A 22,242-nucleotide genomic window follows, 5' to 3' on the forward strand; every position below is an offset into this window, starting at 1 on the left:
TTATTTTTACTTATCACGTCCCTGTTCTCTCAGCCGATGCTGCCTTTCGAAGCAAGGGCAGTAAGAAGAACGGAGTACCACAGCTCGGGCACTTCATCCTTCTCACAGCAGCCAGCAGCCTGATGGGGCTAACGCCGTGTCTGCCTTCATATCGTGCTGCCTCCTGTGCCTGCTCACACCAGCCCCATCCGTACACAACGCTTAGTTTCTGAGGCACTGTTGAATATACAAATACTTGAGGAATGATCACAGGAACCACGGGCCTGTTCCAGCAACAGGCTGCTCAGCCTTCACACGTTAATTACACCGCTGCTCACAGAAACAAACTGATACGGTTAATGCTTTTTCCTCCTCTAATACCTTAACATTTTCTAATTATTTTCTAACAACTCCCTCCCTTTCTTCCCCACAATTTCAGTCTGGAAAAAAAAGATAAACCACACAAAAAAAAAAGGCATGTATGCAAGATGTTTCCAGAGTAACAACACCCATCTAACTGTAAAGAATATTTCACTAGAGTTATAGATTCTATAGAAAAAAACCCTGCAAAGGCAAAGAATGACACTGAAGGCTTTTTTCAGTATTTTTCAAGCTTTCAGCAATGGGTTTATTATTCCCAGATATTTCATTTTGATAGGCAGTATTTAGAATAAGTTGTCACAGGTCCTCTTCTCTTATTTTCTCAAATACACAGTCCTCTTCATTTGGCCTAACCCAAAATCTTTTCCTTGATATAAAACTCGAATGGACTACCTGCAGCAAAACAAATAAACAGTTAAAAGAATGTATGCATTTCAGTAATTAGAGATAACTATGAACATAAGCTAGAAAAACTGATATGATAATATCTAGGTACAATGAATGATCTCTATGTTGGTATTTTGGAGTGAACAGAATTTTTCTGCTGGAACAGGGCACAAAACAGTTGTTTCTGCTCTTAAGGTTTATTGCAATGTGGTGCAAATTGAATTGGCAGGTCCAAATGTTCTAATATCAGTGTTATTTGGCATTAAATTGTCCCCAGGGACATTTGTGCAGGTACTTTCACTGTCTACTGCGCCTTGTAAATCAGATAGACTACTGTTATCACACATTCTTAACTTTAACCATAACATCTGCATAAGTGACACCTACACAAATTAAAAGTTTAGACAGGCAGTCTGAGTAGGTGCATCATATTCCATCCTCCTCAAAGCTGTCACTGAACTAAATTATCAATTAAGAATTCTCTACATTTCCTACCGTGAACTGTCTGAAGCTTCCTAACACCACATCACTCGGCTTTTGTAAGGTGCAAACAGGCTATCTATATCCTTACACTGCAGGTAGATGCAGTTTACTGTTGTACTGGGAGAATTTATGACACAGATTTTTTTCTTCTGCCTCTCGCAACAAGGTACCTTGATATATATGTAAAATAAATGTCCCTGAAGCACCCTGCATCTATCACAAACCATGTTGTAATGAGTTCAGAGAATTTATGAAAATTTGGATTCAGTTTCCTAATACCTTAGAGTTAATTACTTCATACCTCTCTTTTTCAAGACTTTCAAAATATGTAACAGCAAGCTTGCCTAGATGCAGGGACATTCCATAGCACATCCTCACTATCTGCAAAGTCTTCCTGTTGCATGCTAGTTGAATCATTTTGATCTCGATTCAATAGATTGTTCTTGATTTTCCTATTAAATCTTACAGCTGCACTAGATTATCTATTTGAACAAGAATTTACAGGCTGTTACACTGATCTAGTTCTATTTGAACAAGAATTTACAGGCTCTTACACTGATCTAGTAGCAACAGTATACCGCTACAGGATCACAAAGAAAACCAAAGTTAAATTTTTCTTCCCATGAGTCAGCAGAAAATATTTGGCATGTTTTCACAGTCTTTGGAGAGCATTCAGTTAAACTTTCAGTCACCTCAGAGGAAAGATTTGTAAGACTCTTGGGAATAGTAATGGGAAAATTTTAAAGACCCAACTGAAACGATGTTATTTTTTCCCAAATGAGAATATGCACAGATACAATTTTAATACATTTTCCAAGAACACTGCACAGACAGAGAGGAATGGGAAAGGAAAGCCCTAAGAACCTTAATGTTGTGATCACAGCGAAGTTTAACTATGGTTTAAGATTTTATAATAATTGTCTAATAACAACTTAGTTTGTTTAGACTTAACCCATTTTTGCTTACTGTATAAAACACTGCGTTAAGCAGTGATAGTATGGCATGCTATTCCTCACCATACCTTGACTTTAACAAACAATTCATTCTAATTATTAGCCGTAATTTTCTTAATTTGCCAAGTTTCATGTCAATAGCTAGACACTGCACAGGCAAGATGGCTGATTAGCTCAGTGGCTTTATGTTGCCCTTTCCAAGGCTGCTCTCACCAAAAAAAAAAAATAAAAAAAACAGTAGGTGCAACCACAGTCCATCTTGCTCCAAAAGCTAGCAATCAATGAGCTATTTTAAAGTATGCCCAAGTCAGAACAATTGCCTCAAACCCAGAGTGCTGTGCAACTTAGTCCTTGCTTCACCTGCAGCATCTGAAATTGTACCAGTGAGGCCACTAAAGCACAACCTTCAGTCTTCCTCGGAGGTACAGCAAGTCTACTCAGAAGACATTGTCTCCCTTATTATCATTTGCAACTTATTTGTGAATACAGAGGGCCACACCCAACCTAGAATCCAGCAGTGAGTACAGAGCGCTTCAGAGAAAAGGGCAAGAAAACCCACCACACAAGTTAGTTGATTTGCTTATGAAAGACTTGTTGGTGATCTGCTTTGTGCAGTTTAATGTACTTTTCTAAATATATATCAGCAATTTTTTTTCCTGAATGCAGATTAGATTTTTTTTTCTCTTTTAGAGTTATTTCCTCCTTAGCTAATTATACACTGTAAGAGAAGTATATATTTTCATTTACTTTACATTATTCCCTTTCCATTTATTTATTGTTTAATACTTAACAAATGACTTAGAAAATTCAACTTTTTTTTTTTTTTAAGGCCATTTAGCTCTTCAGAAACTAGTAGCTATGAATATTGATTACAGCCAATGCAACTTGGAATTACATCTTTTATGTGACAGGAATGTACACATACAGATACGTAACATAACAAATACAACTCCAAAATTAATGGAAAAAAATGAATGCATAGGCAATCCCAGTGCTGAATCCAAGCACAGGTCTGTAAACTACAACAGCTGCATGCAGGTGTACACACCTGATCTGTCCATACGTTCTGTTTTCTGTAAACTTCAAACACCTCATTCAGAAACATTTGCAAAAAACAAATAAAATGAACCAATTTGACACTAAATCCATCAAACTAAAATAAAATTTTTATTCAGATGTTTCCTCCAAAATTCAGAGTTAGCTCCTTTTCCTACCCAAAGACATTACCATTAAATTCATTATGAGTCTCCCTGTCCATAAAAAACAGATTGGGCTAAATATCATTACCAAGCAAGAGACGCTGTATTTACATTTTGGAAACAATTTCTCACTAACCTGTTTCTGTTGGATGCTGGATTTCTTACTATTTTTCATGGATTCAAGCATTTCAGTCTCCTAAACAGATTAAAAAGTTTAACTTGTACAATAAGTTTAAATGCTCCCCAAGCACTCAAAAGTATTTTTAGTAAATCAGCATTCAGTTTAACCCAGTAGAAACAGTGTAGGAAATGATCTGGCATATTTACCCTTTTCTCATAATTCTGTTCATAATCAAGGCTACCCAAGTATAATCAGCAGCTGAAGATTTTAATTATGAAGAAGAACATTCATTATTTACTGAGCCTCCATTACAAATAAGCTTACAATGCAATAGATCAAAACTTTTCCAAAATTGATTGGTCTTTTCTTCTACTTCACCTATAGTTTAAAGCTATGAAAAAAATGTTCATTACCTCACTGCTCACTAATCAGCATGGTTCTAGAAGATCAGTTTTCTTTCCTTTGTTTTCTCACAAGTTTTCAGAAAGCAAACATTAAAAGTCTTTAGATGTCACAAGGTTAAAAAAAAGGCATTATTAATGCTAGAGATTTAATAAAATATCTAAGCATATTTTCACCCATAAGGCCTACACAAAAGACAGAAGAAGTATTTTAGCTAGAGATTGCGCTCCTATTTTATTAACACTTTATTTTAAACCAAAAAGTATCTCTGTGTGAATGTCAGATCTCAAATTGGTCTAACATTTCAACAGATGGAGCAAGCAAATGAAGTGGTGAAGAAGTGAAACCCAGATATGGATAGAACAGGGTACAGCAGAACATAAGAAATTATGCCAGAAATGTCCTTTATTGTATGCAGTAAGAATGAAAGTAAAAGAATGCAAAACAGACCATTAAAACTTCACTGACAAACCACCTTTAACATTCAGAACAAATACTATTTTCAGTAAAACAGAACAGAGATGTACAGTCAAGTAATTCTGTACTGAAATGCTGGAACATACAAGATCCTTATCATCAATGGGACTTTTAGCACATTTAAAAGAATGACAGCAGTAGCAGGTTTTTTTTTTTTTTTTTTTTTTTTTTTTTTTTTTTACTTTAAATACAAATTCAGGCACCTACACACACAAATGCTCACCATTTCTGGAACTTTGTTGGTTTCTTTCATCATCTGTTCCAATATCATTTTCTTCAAGCAGCTGCTGAGCAGAAAGGCCTGAAGAGGATAAACAAGAGAACATTCCAATTTCTTCTGCTAAAAGATGTACTTGACTTCCACTCCTCTTCCACCTGGAAATTATCATCCCTAACTAGAGAACGATTACTTTCCTAATTCAGTTAGTTTTACTCTGTGCTCAGCATCCTTTCCGTGCACCATACTAGCTGCAGTTGGTTAAAGTCCAGCCTCAGCACGACTAACTTTCAAGACACTGTTCAGAGAGCACAATAAGGGTTTCTGTGACTGGTTTTGTGAAGCAGGTTATTCTCTCTAGCTGCCTGTGGTTCCTTCCTTAAAGGCTGCCAGATTGCACTGAAGCCTAAGCAAATTTAATCAAACGTGGACCATCAGCATCAAGAACACTTCAACAAATGAAGCAAGCTGGAGTTTACAGGCACTCAGCCCTGCTTAGAAATCAAAGCTTTGGTGATATACCGGATGGCTTTACCAGTGGTTTGTAGACTAGATCACAATGTCGCATCTTGCACAGCTAATATGACCTGAGCTCTGTGTGCTCATCCCACATAACATTAGGGAGGAATGGCATGCTATAAAAACCTAATTAAGGATTATTTATATGTAAGGAAAGCACTATGATATCACATATTCACTCCCTCTATTAACCAGTATTATTAAGGCATATTTGAACAACAGGATTTATTGTGGAAGTTGAGAGCCTTTGACCTTAGGTGGGTCTGACCAGCTAATGATTTTGGATACTTATTGAGTCCAGTAAGTAAATGGCACCTCCGTGTTCCATCCCAGCCTTGCTGCTGAGTACTAGACAACATTTCTCTCACCATGGAAAATATTTATATAAAATCTCTTTCCCATATATTAGAAAATCAAATGCTTTGCCTCAGATAACTGTACCAAGGCTAACCTGCTTGAAAACATAGCTGCTGCACCTGGGTAGAAATGGACTAATGACTTCAGAAGATCCCCTTGGCTGTAAGATTACATTTTACTCTGATCCTTTCCTAAAAGGAAAGAACTCACCTGCTTCGTGTACAAAATTATCCACTCCCATGTGCCTGAATCATTGTACTCAAATCTGAACTCCAGAGTGTCTTCTTCACCCTGGAAAAACATTGAACAAGAAACAGCATAAAGGTGTTCAGCCTTAAATCAGAATTAGTCAATCAGGTTCATTTCATACAGTATATAAATAAGATGGCTGAAGATCTGTACCAGAACAATTCTCCTCGTGGGGGGAAGCAAGTGGGAGGAAGGAAGGGGAAGCCTTTGCAAGTGTAAAGTTGGTTAGAACAGTTCTTTTGCTCCCACACAAAATGCTCTGCCAGCTCCCCCTTCAATGAGAATGGAGAAGGGTAGGAAAAGTACGATAAGGCATGCCAGGGAAGGAAGACAACAGAGTAAGGCTAGATGGTTTTAAATTTTTATTTATATATAAATATATTTACTGCTGTAAAGATTGCCAAGGGAGTTTGTTCTAGGATAGGTTTGGAGAGGAATATTAGCAGATGGGGGTGATTTAAAACAGAATCTCCCTCCCCAGACTTGCCTTTGCCTGATAGCCTTAGTTTTCACACAGAAAAAGTGAATTTAGATACAAACTTGGTTTAAGTACTTACAAGAAAAGTAACCTGCCAACTTCTCAACCTGTTGATTTTAAAGCTGACCTCCTTGATTTGGTTAGTGGGCAATTTTATGCAACAGTTTATCTCATTATTTCCTGCATAGATTTCAGCTGAGCAGCCTACTTCTGGATAGTCACAAATGCAAGGATCAAGCCGTACATATCCATAGAACTGCACGTCTCGAATCTTCTCCAGGAACTGCGGCAGAAAGACAGAACTAAGATTATTTGCTGTAGAGGCATGTGAAATCTAGTGATTTGAAAAGAAGTGGGCTGTGAAACCTATCTTTCAGATTCCTAATCCTCTCTTTCTCCTGGGTGGACACGGATTTACCATAAAGTGTCCACGCTTGATTCAGAGAACAGAGTTCATAGACCTTAGCAACTCCCCCCACTCCATGCAGTATGATTAGCCAGGTCTTTGGAGTGCTTCTCCACCATGCTGAGGGGAAGAAGTAAAACTAACCAGTAGGAAATACTGTGAACAGCTATCCCAGCAGTCTGAATTTCCATTTCATTTCCTAAACTTACGCCCAACCTTAGCAACCTATTTTGGCCGTAGGAAGACTAGGATTCATGGTCAAGATTCTTGCTAGCCCTTGGGATCCAAGTCAGTCTTTGGGGATGTTTTAAAATGCTACCAGAGACAGGAACCTCCTTTTCTATTTGGTAGCTCAGTATCTGACCAGGAGACCTGGATCTCTAGCTCAAACCAGTCCACAAAACCTTGCTGTATTTTCAGAGTCATAGCCTCTGACATCACTGCTTTGAAATCCACTCCTTTGATCTGTTTATATTGTTTATAAAATACCATATTGCCTTTTAAAAAATAAAATTTTACCTTTGCTTTGTTTGCTTTTTTTTGTAGAAATTCAAGCTCTTGCATCTGCCCTTCTGTTGGTTTAACCCAATTCCTCTTAACTTCCTGGATTGCCTTAAAATATGTTTTTTTAAATAGCAAAAATAGTCAGCAAAAATGTATTCAAAAATGTATTTCCTTTCACACACACAAGAAAAGACACACCAAAACCACCTTTTTCCCCCCCTCTTAAAAAAAAAAAGAGAAGTAACAAGTTTACACTACGCTGTTCTTTCCTCCTGAACAAATAACTCCCAAAGCTAGTACAACCCAACACACCTACATCTGAGAATTCAAAAGTCATATAATTGAAGACTGTCTATACACGGAGGCTCTAAAGTGGACAGATCCCTGTGTGTCTTTTTGTGCAATACTTTTCCCATGCAAAAAAAGAGAGATGAGATACTGCCTCTAGTACTGAGTCTGATAACAAAGATCAATAGCTATACCCATCACTTAGAGAAGTGTAACAAGGTAATGTAGACCAGAAACCATTTATAAACATATCTGATATTAATGTAATTATACCAAACATTTCAGGAAGTTGTATAAAGGAAGAAAATAATGTGGAGAATTTGGTTTTTAAAATTCTGAAAAGGTTTCAGTTTTACCTGCATATATAGCAAATTCATTGAAGCTTTACAATCTGTCAGCAGCGTATCAAGAGAAGGATCCATATACCTATTCCATGCCAAGGGGGAAAAAAGGTAATGAAATATGAAGTTTCTTAATATAACCCTTAGATTTTTCAGCTAAATATGATGGGATCACAACCCAGAGAGCTACCATTACCTACCAGATTATAAAAAACAATCCTGGTTTTGAAGTGTTATTCTATTCATTATTTATACGTTGTCGTAAAATGGAAATGACCTTTAGTTTGGATATCCAACCTTTCCACTTTGACTTTAGTGGTACCAAACCTAACAATTACAACTTTAAACTCAAACTTTCTTCCTCCTTTTCTCCTTTGCTCAAACAACCCATACCTTACCTACATAAAAATTGACAAGGTTCTCAGAGCATCTATTGCTACCCTACCATTGCTGTAGGGCTGACGTACAAGAGCTAGCCTTGAGCCAACTAGCTCTGGTACCAACTGTAGTATAACAGTGATTTATAAGGGCACATATAGGGAAACAGAGAAAGCTTTGTAGAGGCCAAGCTCTAGCCCAGTAGATTTAAACCAGACAAGTTATAAGCATTAAAAAACAGATTTCTACATAGCTTCAAGCCAAGCAACCTTGCTCACTGCCACCAAAAGACACCCCTTTCTTCCACCCCTGCTCCCAACCACACTCCTTGCTCTAAGCATTCATCTGATGCAGACAATTCAACTCACTAAGCCTGCTATTAGCTTTTTTCTTTTTCATTGTATGGAGAAGTAGACCAGACCACAACCACACCAATGAGCCATTAGACTGCTTCAGCTAAATTGCTTAGCTGCACCTTCAGGGCACCCTTTGACAAGCAGGACTTTGGCACCAGACTCCCTGTCCCCAGGGTTTATCCTCACCCACAAGCCAGCACAGCTGTTTGCTGCACAGCAAGTGAGGCTGTGGGTTTGACCCAGGCTGAAATATAAGCCAGCAAAAAACAAACAACAAGAAAACAAACAAACAAAAATAAGTGTCCAGCAACGTGTTTTTATCTCCAGTTAGTTCCCCAGTCCAGTTCAGCATGTCTCCCCACACAATTCTGTCAGCACAACTGAGCTGAGGTGTGAGCAAACGAAGGGGGAAGAGTGCTCTGTTGCTCACAGGCTGCTTACCAAAATAAATGCTCAAGCTATTGCTCCAGGTATTTTTGTGTTAGCATGTAGAAGTGAGCATGTTAGATAATAAGCAATCTATCTCTGCCCAAACTGAGTTGCAACTTGCAACTCGGAACTCAGAGTTCTTTTATATTTTTTTGTGTGTATAGACCCATTTGTGGTCGCTGCATTATGCAGGTAGAAGAATTAGGAGTGGAGCAGCCACAAAACACCTCTCATGTATATTCTGAAAGTGAGAGAATAAATATCTTGTTGCAGCAAAGGATGCTTCAGGAATACTGTGGTGATAAAATTAAAAATACGCAGAGACATAGGAAGCTGTCAATCCCAATACCAAACCGACCTCGGAATACAACAAGTTGCTGAGATGTAAAAACTCTGTAAATAAGTTATTCAAAGGATTTATTCCTTTGACATCACCTATAGCAGTTGCCACGTATCTTGCTAGATTCTCTTAAGCTTCTTGCTTACCACTTTCTGATCCCAAGCTTACAGTCCAACTCTTTCATGCTCTGAAGACTCACATAAGGAAGTTCAAATTCTGCCACTTTTTTCACCACTGGGAAAAGAAAAGGAAAAACAAGAAGAAAAGAAAAATATTTGGTGAAATCTAGTGAAATATCCCAGCTATTCTCACATTTCACTTAGTGCTGATAAGCAGTGTGCTTTTGGAGAAGCACTTCACAAGCACAAATTCTGTGTTAAAATAAGGTGAGGGGTTAGTTATCTGAGTCTAAACTCATGTAGCTCTGTTACTTGCAGAGTATCTATACTCCCTCAGATTATACTCTTACAGAATATCCTTCTCCCTATACAAAGCTAAGCAGGATAGATATTTCTGCACTTAAAGATGTGTAGATGCAAGCTTCCAAGACTGGTATCTTTCTTGAATGGAAGACCAGGGAACAGCACTTTAACTAATGTAAAGGAAGAAAAGCATGCAGCTTTTCAGGGGTCACTGCTTTCCTGTAAATACCACAATTCATCAGAACACCTCAACATGATTTTTAGCGTGTGAGCTTCAGTATTTCTTGGCAGTGGACTGTGGGTTACTTTTGGACTTAATGCGATTGTGAAGAATATCAAAGATGCATAAAAACGTAATAAATTAAAAATCTTTTCTGTTCTCCTGTGTATCTAATTATATCACAATACAAGGAAAAAAGAAATCCATCTGTGGCTGCACTAGAACAGCATGTAAAATGTGTTATATCTGGGCACATTTGAGACTGTGACAATCAGGGATTCTGTGCACTCAGCAAGTCCTTTCACAGGCAGAGAGAACAGGGGGACGTGGGAATGATAAATAAGATAGACACAGACAGTAAGCTGCCTACCCTGCTGAGTAAGCCTGAGTTTACTACTGGACCTTTGCCTTGAAAAGGTTTACAAGAGCATCAACGTATTTATGCTAACGAGAAGTCTGAAAAATCTAAGTGACTTGTCAAGGTCACACAGAGTGGCTGCAATGCCCAGCTTCACTCCAGTCAACAGCATAGACAGGATTCACATCCCTGGTTTGGCCCCAGCCTGTCCAAATCTCACGTCTGAATCCAGCCTCATCCACTTGGGGAAAAGGACATCAACAGACCAATGAGAACATAAAAGACCCCTCACATTTTATGACTATAAAGAGACTCACAATTCAGATTTACAGCTTGCTCATTACTATCACATTTAAACTTAGTTAAGAAATCAAGCATGTCATGGTATAAAGGAAAGCAAGCCACAGACATTGTTTATAAATATAACAAAAGAGTTTCCGGTCCCATTGTTAAACTCAGCATGTGATCTGTGAATTACAAAGTGGTTTATGTAGGTATAGCATCTGATTAAATGCCTACCCAGAAGATACACCTAATAGTTCCCATGTGGTAAAGTTGCTACATGTCTCGTAAACAACAAGGGGCACGACAGTCATATGTGAAAGTCTCTCCCCTGCACCACACCTCTCAGATGCCATACTTTGTTCCACACTACTGCTCCTTCCCAGAAAGTAGCAGCTGAGCCATCCAGGGAACGAGCCTGAGGGGGTTTGTCAGACAGGATGGGTCTTTCGCCCTAAGGAGGCTCATGTAGACTGTTCAGAGGTTCCAGGATCAGTCACTCCAACAAAAAATCCGAGGGAGGGCCAAGTTAAGCACTCTCAGCAGCTTACCAGACAGGGCTCCATCATCATGATCTTGAATGAAAAAGAAGGTGAAGTATTTTATTAATTCTCTTGCTAACCCCATCTTGCATGACATAACCTTTAAAAACGAAGACAGAATGTTAGCTATCCACTAGCATGAATAACAAAGATGTTCAGTTCAGTACCTATTAAAGTAACTTAATTTTTAAAATTTCCCTTATGTTCTATTTAACTGCTCATTTGAAAGCAAGTAGAACCTTTCCCACGTTGCAGTCTTTGAGTTTCTGAGGAGTTTCATAAGTTTCAAAGGAATGTAAAAGTGTAGTAAAACTGAAAATGCTTTGTACTCTGACATGCATTTAAGTGTACTCCAATGCAAGGCATCTGCCCTGTTACTCCAGGTCTTTATTATCAAATCCTCAAATCTTCTTGTACAGTAATCACTGTATTCTCTGTGCAAATAACAATATTCAAGAGCATCGCAAATAAATATTTCTAAACAATTTGTGTATTTTCCAAGCTGTAGAGTTGCACTACAATTGTAGTATTGCACTTCTAGGAAATATCTAACCCTTCTCTGAAAGCAACAGACATGCTTGCAGGTTTCTGCACTTCTGTGCAAAGGCTTCTGTCAAGAGTAGACTTGGGCTCTGTTGACCTTTCATTATTGACAGTGCATAAGAAGGAAAAATCTTACCCAACCTGACATTTGGACATGTAATAGCTACATAACTTGATGTGGCCCCTCCACATCTTTTTTTTGAAAAAGGACAGAAGTGGCACCTATGAAAAAGCCTAGAAGCGATCTGCAGAACCAGCTGCACAATGGGATAATGGGGACAGAAAAGTCAGGCAGAGTTGAGAACAGTAAAAGCTGGTTCAGATCGGGGCAGACAATCGTCTTGTTTTGCTTTAGGTCCTGAAAAAACATCAAAGCATTAGTTAAAGCAGCCATAACCTCAAAGAGCACAGTGCTATTACAGCGTTCCCAGCTTCTGCAGTATCCGTAATCTTCTGAGCTCACTCAGGAAAGTGAGTGTGAGAACAGCAAGAAAACTCTCCACCCCGGAGAACACTCCTGTCGTAGCTCATCTGGCAGATTGTGCAACCCGATAGGGGAGTCATACATTGTTCAGAGAAGCTGGACTTCCTTTTGTCTGAACATGAGGTGGAGGTACTGGTTTTCAGACTTCTTCCATAAGGTGCCAATCCTGAAACATTTCCAGCTCCATGTCACACTGAAAGCATTGTAAATTCACTTATCTCCTCAGTTCAGAAGGGTTTTCCCCCAGCTGTACCAGCTGGTTTGGAAAGCAGACATGTTTTTGTCCATAGAAAAAGCAGACAATCTAAATATAGGTTGACAAGAATCACTCCAAGTTAAAATTAAGAAACACATATTTGAGGTTTTCCTTATCCTTGTTAATATCAGGGCTGTTACCGGAGAGGGCAGCAGAGCGTACAACGCGCTTGCCTCACACTCATCACCAGAATGGGAAGAAACTTTCAGAAGTTCAAACACAAAAACAAAGAAGTGAACAATCAGCAGCACCATCTTTTATTCTGTCTGCCTCTGTGCTAAGAAGTCCCCACAAATTACTTGAAATTGGCCACAAAGCTTCAACATATGACCCCTTAGTTGCATAATTCTAACTGAACCAGATGGCATTTCCCAGGAAAGTCAGGCATATTATATTCAGCAGGATTTTGAATTATTTCATTTCTTGGAGTGAGGCATAGTCTGGTAGTGGTTGGTCCGAGCACGACCAACGATGCTGGGGAGTGACAGCTGCAAAATCTCCTTCCACTGCAAAAGGACAGTGAATGTAGAAGCACATCTACAGTGAGGAAACCTAAATACTTCCTAAAAGTCCTGTCTTGTCTTTAAGACCACCAGAGAAGAAATGGTGTCTGCAGTATATCAAATGTATTTGTTTCTTTAAAATACTACAAAAACGTTAAGCCTCTATAAATGCAATATACAAAGCAATGTACAATGTTGCTGTCTGGCTTTGAAATTACCTTGATCCACTGTAAAATTAACAAGGTTATCAAGCCCAAATTATTAGCGTTTTTAAAGCGTATTGGCAAATCCTTTCCTTACTCAAGGTCCTTATGCAAATTTCCTGCCTGAAATGTCTCCTTACTTCTTCCACCCTATTAGCACCAACTTCCCTCTTCCCCAAATCAAAATTCCTATCTCCTTGCTGCCTCCAACACTTTTTTGCCTTCAGCATCTCCCACCCGACTCTCAGCCTCCACAAGTCTCCTCTTGCAGGGTCTAAGGCCGGCTCTGACACTTCCCTTCCCCTGGAAGAACCGGTCCCAGCATTGCCCCGGGAGATGCAAACCCCATGGCAGAACAAAGCCAGCTGCCTTCACACAGCAACAGGTTACCCTGCCTTATCCAGCTCACGATAACCATGCACGGATGGTGTGTGCTCTGCAGACGGGCTAATACCTAGCAGCTTGGAGGAGGGCAGCGATTATTGCTGCTACGATTAGGGAATGGGAGGAACCAAGGATGAGGCTTCAACCTTGCCCGTGCACACATACACACACGTACTTACAGTGTGCACAACCACTGTTGCTCCTCCTCTCCAGGTATGGGGAAGGAAACCCAGCAGGAATTTTCAAGCATGAGCCAGCCAGTTGTGTCAACATTTGGTTGCTACTAGCTTCACAATTTAACTAGCAATTGTTTACTATATGGGTCACAACAGCTGTTACAGACATCCCAGAGCCACAGTGCTAGAATCGTGCCAATATTGCAAAGGAAGTCGCAGTTTCACAAGTAAACGTCAGGGGACACAGAACAAGTAAAGGAGAAGCATGCAGAAAAGCCAAGACTTTCTAATTGCACAGTAACGTTTCACAACAGCGTACTACTTAAGACTTAAGCCAAGACTAGGCCATCACTTTTTACTACAGAGTTCAAGCTCTCTCACCTAAACTCTGCCAAAATCACAGAATCATTAAGGTTGGAAAAGACCTCCAAGATCATCTGGTCCAACCATCACCATACCGCCAATGTTACCCACTAAACCATGTCCCCAAGCACCACGTCCAACCTTTCCTTGAACACCCCCAAGGACGGTGACTCCACCACCTCCCTGGGCAACCCGTCCCAGTGCCTGACTGCTCTTTCTGAGAGGCAATGTCTCCTGATTGTTTTAATTGTTGAAGAGTAGTGCTTACATTGAGTCAAGGACTTTTCAGCTTCTGACACTGCCCTGCCAGCGAGGAGGCTGGGGGTGCAGGAGGAGCTGGGAGGGGACAGACCCAGGACAGCTGACCCCATCTGGCCAAATGGGTATTCCATACCACATGGTGTCATGCGGAACAATTAATATGGGGTGGGCTGGCCGGGGGGGGGGTGGGGACGGGACCAGCTGCTGGGGGATAGGCTGGGCATCGGTCAGCAGGGGGTGAGCAATTGCATTGTGCATCACTTGTTTTGTACACATTATTAGTAGTAGTACTACTATCATTATTATTATTATTATGGGACTTTGCTCCCCCAGCCTCTATCTACGGGTTCAGGGAAACAAAAGACTTGGGAAGCCCAAGTAGCAGTGCAGACGGAGGCAAAGAAGTTGCTGAGTACCTCAGCCTTCTCCATGTCAGTCGTTACCAATCACTCAGATACAGAAACTCACTCCTAATATAAGAAATTAGCCACCCATAATCGCTTACACACTACTATTTTCACCCCTAATCGCTTACACACTACTATTTTCACCCCTAAGTCTATTTTCACAAATGTTAAAGGCACATGGTGACCCTTGGGGACTCCTCCTGTCACCCCAGAGCAGCAGCCCGAAGGAAGCTGGGTCCTCTCTTGTGCTCTTCCTCCAGGTTCTGTGCAGGAGATGCCACCTCTCACACATGGACTGGGGGATGAGAAAGAAGCGCTCACACAACCCCTGAGAATCGGCAACAGAGTTCTTTAGTGCCGGGACATCTTGCAGGTGAGGCCACAGAATGTCCGTGGTGTTTGGTGGCTCCAGGCTAATGCTTGGGATGGAGCCTGCAAGATGAGTAGGGAGCTCGCCGGGCACTGCTGCGACGCTGTTTGAGCGCTCGGAAGACAGGTAGCAAAGACCTGCCGGGGTAGTTCCAGGTCTGCTCTGGCCGAGGTGGATCCACTTCCATTGATTCCTCCACATCTGGTGGATCCATCTCCATGAGCTCCATGGTGTTTGGCAGAAGGACAAGCCAGTCCTTGCCCAGGACTGCCCAAACAGGATGCCTTCCATCAGGGATGTTTTCAGGCCAGGGTGCTGAACCAGGGGGTCGTCCAGTTCCATGCTTTGGTCCCATGCCACTGTCCAGCTGATTTCCATGCATGGGTTCAATGTTGCCATCTGTTTTATGGCAATGGCTGGGTCCCACACTGTATTCTGGACGATTGGCATGCCTCTGCTCCCTGTGGATGTCTGCCTGGCGCTCCTGCCTTTGCCCCATGCCACCGTTGTGCCAGTGGTTAGGCCCAGGCCCCCTGTCGCTGTATGTGTGAGGGGCCGGCCTGTTCCCCGCGTCATCGCGGTGCCAATGGTACCGCCTGCAAGTGTCTGTGGGCTGCGCGCCAGAGGTCCCTCGAGCACTGGTGTCAGTTGTGCTGCAGGCGCTTTCCCTCTGCCCACGACACTTCTTCTCGTTAGGTGCATTCCTTCTCGGTGCTTCCTTGGACTGCACAGCTGTCCTCACACCGAGGAGGCCTGCTGCTCGCCTTGCTGTTTCTAGTCGTCTTCCTGCCACACAAGATGGCTGTCAGAGGGCCTAGAAGCTCAGAGAATGGTGGGACAGCTGCAGGGGTCCTGTTTTATAGGGCCCAGAGCAAAGGCAGGGCAGTGGTGGCCACTGTGACCTCAGCAAGGCTCTGTGATGGAGTGGCCCACACGTGGCCAAAGGTGGCTGTGTTGGGAGCGGCCTGGAAGATGCCCTCACATGGATGGGGGAGGGTTGGGTGGGCTGAGGGTCCCTTTTTTCTTTGCAACCTTCACGAAGGTTGGAAGAGACCTCCAAGATCATCTGCTCCAACCATCACCCTACTACCAAAATCACCCACTAAACCATGTCCCTAAGCACCAGGTCCAACCTTTCCTTGAACACGCCGTGTCCACCAAAAGGAAAAATAAAAATTATTTTCTGATTCTATCATAAACGAAGGAAACTAAATTGACAGCAAAATGCCACAGAAGGAGAGGGAACATAACATTAGGGAGATATATTTATGAATAAGCATAAGAACCAGTGTTCATCTGCAAAATCAGGAACACCCCCAGCACAACAGAACCCTCAAAACCCACAGAATGTATTATTGTACTTCCTCAGATAGGGAGTTTTACTCTTTCTTGACTGAAATGATCTTCATTTTTGCCCACTTCTCACAAATGGAAAATTTCCACACAATTCTAGAAACCCATTACCTGTAATATTCTTTCTGCAGTGTCTGATGTCTGGATATCAAGAGTAATACTGCTGCCATCAGCAAGGTAAACATCCAGAAATGCTCTCTGGGTTTGGATCTTAAATGTAGCCTGTTAGGTAGAAACAGAACATTGTTTTACTGCTTCCCATATTGCTGGCGTGCTTCTGAAGATGCTGATGCTCCATTTCTCTATTTACTCCAGCAAAATTAGCAATTAAAATCACTCTTTACTAAACAATAAGTTACTGAAATTACTGCTAGAGCTTGCAGACGACAAACAAAAAAAAACAATCATGAAGAATAGCCAGTGGGAAGATATTGCAGAATCAAGGGAGGGTCATTTTGATGTTAAGCTGAGCATGGGTTACTTCATGCCTGTGTCTGTAGGAACAATATAGTCACTATCCTAGGAAGCAGAGAGACTAAGAAGGGGAGGTGGATAAACAGCTATATGTGAATATTCAAAGCCTCAATCTTGCCACAAGGAAAAATGCAGCCCTGTACCTGCAAATAGGAAAACCTCAAGTGAGATTAACGAGGTTATGATATCCTAATACAACAGAACCACTGCCACTGGAATACTGTGCAGTACCAGAGCCCAGGGTTCAAGAACACCACAAATGGGGAGGGGATGCAAAGAAGAAACCCAAAAGCACTATGAGGCCTGTTTTCTCACGACCTAAATAAGCGACCTCAGAGGTCTTTCTTATGTCTAGACATAAGAAAAACGTGATTTGCAATCCGGAGAACACACAGAAGCCAGATCCATTGGCTGTCAGCAGATGGTAGACACGGTTGGACTGGAAGTAAGGCACATATTTCTAACGGTAAGGTAGCACATGGGAATGGTGTGTTCTCCACTCTCTAGATGATTTTCCATAGCTCAAACTCAGAAAGCCCCGTGCCATGCTATGCATGAGAACTCAGGCTTACTTGTTGCAAGAGGAGGGACACTAGTTTGAGAATTCCCTTGGGGATGTGTCTGGATGAGGTGGCAGAAACTCATTGCTGCAGCTCCTTTTCCTGTTGACTGCCCTGTATCAGAGGACAACAATGGCCCTTCGAGCATTTTTATTAAGTAAGGAGAAATACTTCCCTTGAGATTCGAAGTGGAGGAAAATACTGTAATTGCACGTACTGCACGCAACATTAAATTTTAATTTCTCATATCCACCTCTGCTAGCTGATGGAGGATACAGAAAACTCCCTGGGAGCTATTAGGTGTCAAATACTCTTGGTATCTTGCTGCAAGCTTCATGGTGCCTGTACATAGCAGCCTCTCCTGACCCCTGACATGTCAGCAGGAGCTGGTGGCAGGACTGACATTTGTGCTGTGTGCTCCATTATCCATCCCCCTTTGGGTACCCTGGAGAATGTCCAGTCAACTCACTTCACAGATTCATCACTATTTTGGGTCAGAAATACCATACTCTTCAGTTACCTTGAAATAACTTAAATAAGCCAAATGCAAACAGAAGTTACCTTGAAATAACTCTTAAATAAGATCAAATGCAAATAAAAGGTATTGTCTTCCAGAACGTCTATTAAGAATATGTTAACAAAAGTTTGTAAAAAGATATATGTCAAGGGAAAAAAAAAAAACACAACAAAACATTCTTATTTAAACAGACTTTCCACAGATTTTCCTAATACCCAGTATCTCACCCAGTTATTTCAGATGCATATGCATCTGTTCGCATGCATTAAAAAACAAGAGAACTACTTCTGAGGGCATTAGCCAATGCCCTGTCGGAAGTCCTTCTGAAGATCCACTCAGATTTACTCTTTATTCCCAAACTAATTTCCTTCTTACCAGGAAACAGGACTGGTCATTCCTCTTAATTAAAAGAAGCAGTACTTTGCTTTTGTGGAGATATAATAGTCTCACACATCAGTGGTCACCTCCTCTGCTTACCCGAGGAATTAACCATTTTCCTCAAACTGGAAGGAACAAATTTCGCAAAAGCGAAGGCTCACCATACACTGCAGTATGCGCTTCTGGGTGTGGGTCTGGCTGCTAACGTTGGAACCCAGAGGACACAGAGGACTTAAAGCATCTCCTTCTACCAGATCCTCACCGCTGCTGCTCTCACAGCCTGGGTACAAGCCACCTCGGCCACTGTGGCAGCCCATGGTCAGAGTGGCTAACATCACTTTACCCTTCTGCCACTCGGAGAGGGAGTCACACCTTGCACCACCCTGTTTGCCACCTCACTGCTCCGCAGTGATAAGGGACAGGAGAAAAGCACGATCCAAACTTTGAGCTGCTTCCAAACAGCTTGAATTCTCCAAGAACACCATGCAGCGTATTGGTAAGCAGATTAATTTGAGGATCTACAATAAATGACTCATTAGAGAAAAGAAAATCTCAATTCCATCCAGAATAGTCTCATTAAGGATTTCTGCTTAATACTTAGGCTAGTGGTTTCCACAGTCTTCTTTTGCATCTGCTTTAATTTCTCATGTATGACTGCACACCAAACTACAGGCACAGCTTCATCTCATGGTCCTAGGGACAAATTCCCTACTTCCTTATCTCTAACTTTTGATAATATTCTCTTACCATGTCTATAGCACAGAAAATCAGAAGAATTATCTTAAACTGTTGAGTTTGGGCATTTTTCCCCCCTTTATCATATGTTTTACCCCAGAAAGCAAAATTGCCCATGCCAGAAACACTGCACATTGTTCAGTGTTATAAATATTTGTGTTTAGCCCCTTATCAGCAAGGTATTGTTAAGACCAAAAAATTACTTACATAAAAACAAAAGGAGGAAACAGTGCAGTCTGTAAGGCAGAAGACAGTATTAAATCAAGAAAGACAAATACAGACATGTCCCTAAAGCAACATAAAAGAATCCAGAATAAGTTTAAAGCACATATGAAGGGAAGAGTGCTTATCAGCGTTAGTGACAATCCATTTAGGGAGGGCACATGGCAGTTACAACCACTTCCAAAATGGTCAGAGAAATACTTTTGAAAGAAGCTTGCAGCAGTGAATCAGAAAGGTTCAGATCTTCTCCCAAACTGCTGTTTTAGTTTTAGAAAAAGCATCAGCTCTTGCTTCCATCTGCTTGCATCAGGCTCCGACATCTAAGAAAAATTATTGTATTTTGGCAGCTGTACACGTCCAGTAGTACTCTCCACATTTCCTACACTTTTGGTCCTGAAATTCAGGAAACTTGCCGTGTAGTGAGAATTGCATTTCTTGCATTCCTTAATACTGCTTATTCGAATCTTCCCCTACTGCTGCCACTGTTACCTGTGGTAAAATCTCCTGAGACACCTGAACTGCTGCCTGCTCCCCACTTGCCTACCCCAGGAGGCTGAAGCACAGCTCCATCATTAATGTAATACAAAATCATACAGAGCTGCTCAGGGATTTGGGATTTTCTCTGGGGTTTGGTTTAGATGGAAAGAAAAGTTTTGCAAAAAAATGCCTATTGTATAGTTTCCCCACAGGAAACAAAACCAAAAAACAACACTTTCCTCCTAGTTTTCTCCCCAGAAAACAAAGTTAAATGATTCTCTTTTAACAGAAGTCAGCACTAAGCCGAACCCTCTTCAAGGTCTCAAGGGCTTTGCTGCTCATCTAAGAAGCATGGTCCATAAAAGGAGAAAGGGCATGTATTAAGGCTCTTAAGCACAATATCTTTGTAAAGAACAGCAGCTTAGGAAACTGAATTGAATCTTAACATTGAAACAAAAATAAAACAGACATCTTTGAATTAAAGTTCTTCAGAACTTTCTATACTAGAGACATCCTCACCACAGCATACAGCAAAGACTGGAAAGTACAGGGACTCCCCACATGAAATTCAGATTTCTGGCCAGCTGCACTTTTGAAATGGAAGTTCATAAATAAGAAGCCCAGCCTGATTTGATAAGGAATAACATTTTTAGAGTAGTACTGAGATTGGAGATGCTCAGCCTGACTTCTATTTGTGCGCATACAAATCCAAATATATTTGTGACTTACTGAGGGTGAGTACAGAGGAATATGTTACACGTGTGCGTTCCCCCACTGTGTGCACAAACAGCGAGTGCATTACAATCCCTCAAGGAAACAGCGGCTGCCTGGTCAGAGACAGGGGCTCTACCTAAGAAAATGCAGCCCGTGATCAGAACAGCTTTGACTCCTGGTAACAGCTGCAGATTTCTGGGTTACGTTTTACATACACTCCCAACAGCATGCTCACCACATCTCCCTCAAGTATTTAATCCCTGGCCTCACGCTTGCTCCCAGGAAGGAGAACTGCCTTATGTTGGAGTCCTTTGATAAAGGACCACATAGGAACACTGCTTTGCCTGTTATCAGGCACTGTTTGGCTGTATTTGCTCAAGTACTCAGAAACTTTCCATCTGTGTTTTTGGCAGCACCTGAATACTTTTGTTCATGCTAAAGACTGCTGCTTACCAGCAGCACAGGCTGGAAGAGGTGATCACCAGCTCCAAACCAGGGGAAGAGGTCTCAGTGTTTTTCAGAAATGCATAATGACTGGCTGCACTCCCAGCCGCACCCCGAATATATCGCATTAATCCACGGATGTCCAACGCAGAGACAGATCGTGCTCTCGGATTACACTCAGGGATAGAGATGGTCTGCATTAAAACGAGGCTGATAGGGATGTACACACCTGCCCATACTTTCTCCTGATGAAAAAGAGCAGGAAGCGACACAGCCACAAAGGTCTCATCTTGTTAACGTTAATGACTTCCTGCAAGAACTGTGCCTTTTGTCATTAGGGGCTGGAGGCAGCAGGATATATACTGAATCTGTCTCTCCGGCTTGGTCACTGGCCAAGTTTTCAGAGCCAAGACGAGGAGAGGGTAAGGGTGGCACATTATGAGTCTGGTTATTCAACTGGACTACACAGTGGTGCTGGTTAATCTTTCGGTGATGCTTGTTTTGAGCAAAGCATCCATTATCCAAAGCTGCTTCCACGAGCACCAGGAGCCCCGCGGTCCCCTGAGGGTCCCCCCGGAAGATCAGGCTGCTGGTGAGACAGCCACAACATGCCTGCTATCAGGAGCAAACTGTGACAACCTATGCAACTGGTGCTGAGCAAAAACGAGGGCCTGGAAGGCAGGGTTAAACTGCATGGGCTTGTCTCCGCTTGAGAAGTTCGCCCTGCTAGACATGGTCAGGGGAATGCAGCAGGTTGGCATGATACTGAATGCAGATATGTCACCTCCAGCACTGTGTCAGCTGTGGTCCCCACACAGCACTCCCACTCTGTGGGTCTTGGCACACCCTTCACAACCCCATTCTGAAGTAAAACACAGGGCAAAAACCAAAGAGGCCTCAAGTTCAGCTTTTTTTTTTTTTTCCCTTTGCATCTTCTATTTTAGCCAGTGACTAAATATACATACAAACAGCTTCAGCTAGAAGCTAAATGCTGCTAAGACAAGCCAAGAAAATGAAGCTTCTGCAAGCACTAACAGACTGAGAGGACAGCTCTAATGAAATAGAGAAGTGAAGGTGAAAAAAAGTCAGCAGTATGCTAGACTAGATCTTGCCTAAAAAAAATCAATCTTCTTATTCTATTTAAACCGAAGCCTCGCATTATAAAAGCAGCAGTGTTTTTACTTGCAGCCAGACCTGTGCTCAATAAATAGCTGCGGGGGGCAGAGAAGTCACGGACCAAGTCCCACTCCTCATCACCTGCAGTGGGGTCTCTCTGCCACTTCTCCCACATCAGCTGGCAGGCTGCTTGTACAAGTGTGCATTAACTTGCTCCAGGTAGAGCCAGAGCCA

At 41.7% G+C, this 22,242-nt stretch overlaps 1 protein-coding gene across 1 annotated transcript in view; it reads right to left on the minus strand.

Annotated features, from left to right (window-relative positions):
• Positions 1 to 416: 416 nt before the first annotated feature.
• Positions 417 to 22,242, minus strand: part of SNX31 (sorting nexin 31) — a 31,873-nt gene continuing 10,047 nt past the window's right edge. The window contains exons 5-14 of the mRNA XM_048068730.2: positions 16,483 to 16,593; positions 11,078 to 11,168; positions 9,391 to 9,478; positions 7,757 to 7,826; positions 7,128 to 7,220; positions 6,282 to 6,485; positions 5,686 to 5,766; positions 4,606 to 4,683; positions 3,519 to 3,578; positions 417 to 753 (exon numbers count right to left, since the gene is read on the minus strand). Of these exons, the coding sequence (XP_047924687.1) occupies positions 658 to 753; positions 3,519 to 3,578; positions 4,606 to 4,683; positions 5,686 to 5,766; positions 6,282 to 6,485; positions 7,128 to 7,220; positions 7,757 to 7,826; positions 9,391 to 9,478; positions 11,078 to 11,168; positions 16,483 to 16,593 (972 nt within the window). The 3' untranslated portion in view covers positions 417 to 657. The remainder of the gene's footprint in view (positions 754 to 3,518; positions 3,579 to 4,605; positions 4,684 to 5,685; positions 5,767 to 6,281; positions 6,486 to 7,127; positions 7,221 to 7,756; positions 7,827 to 9,390; positions 9,479 to 11,077; positions 11,169 to 16,482; positions 16,594 to 22,242) is intronic.

The sequence above is a fragment of the Anser cygnoides genome, chromosome 2 (genome assembly GCF_040182565.1).
Source record: "Anser cygnoides isolate HZ-2024a breed goose chromosome 2, Taihu_goose_T2T_genome, whole genome shotgun sequence".
Classification (NCBI taxonomy): domain Eukaryota; kingdom Metazoa; phylum Chordata; class Aves; order Anseriformes; family Anatidae; genus Anser; species Anser cygnoides.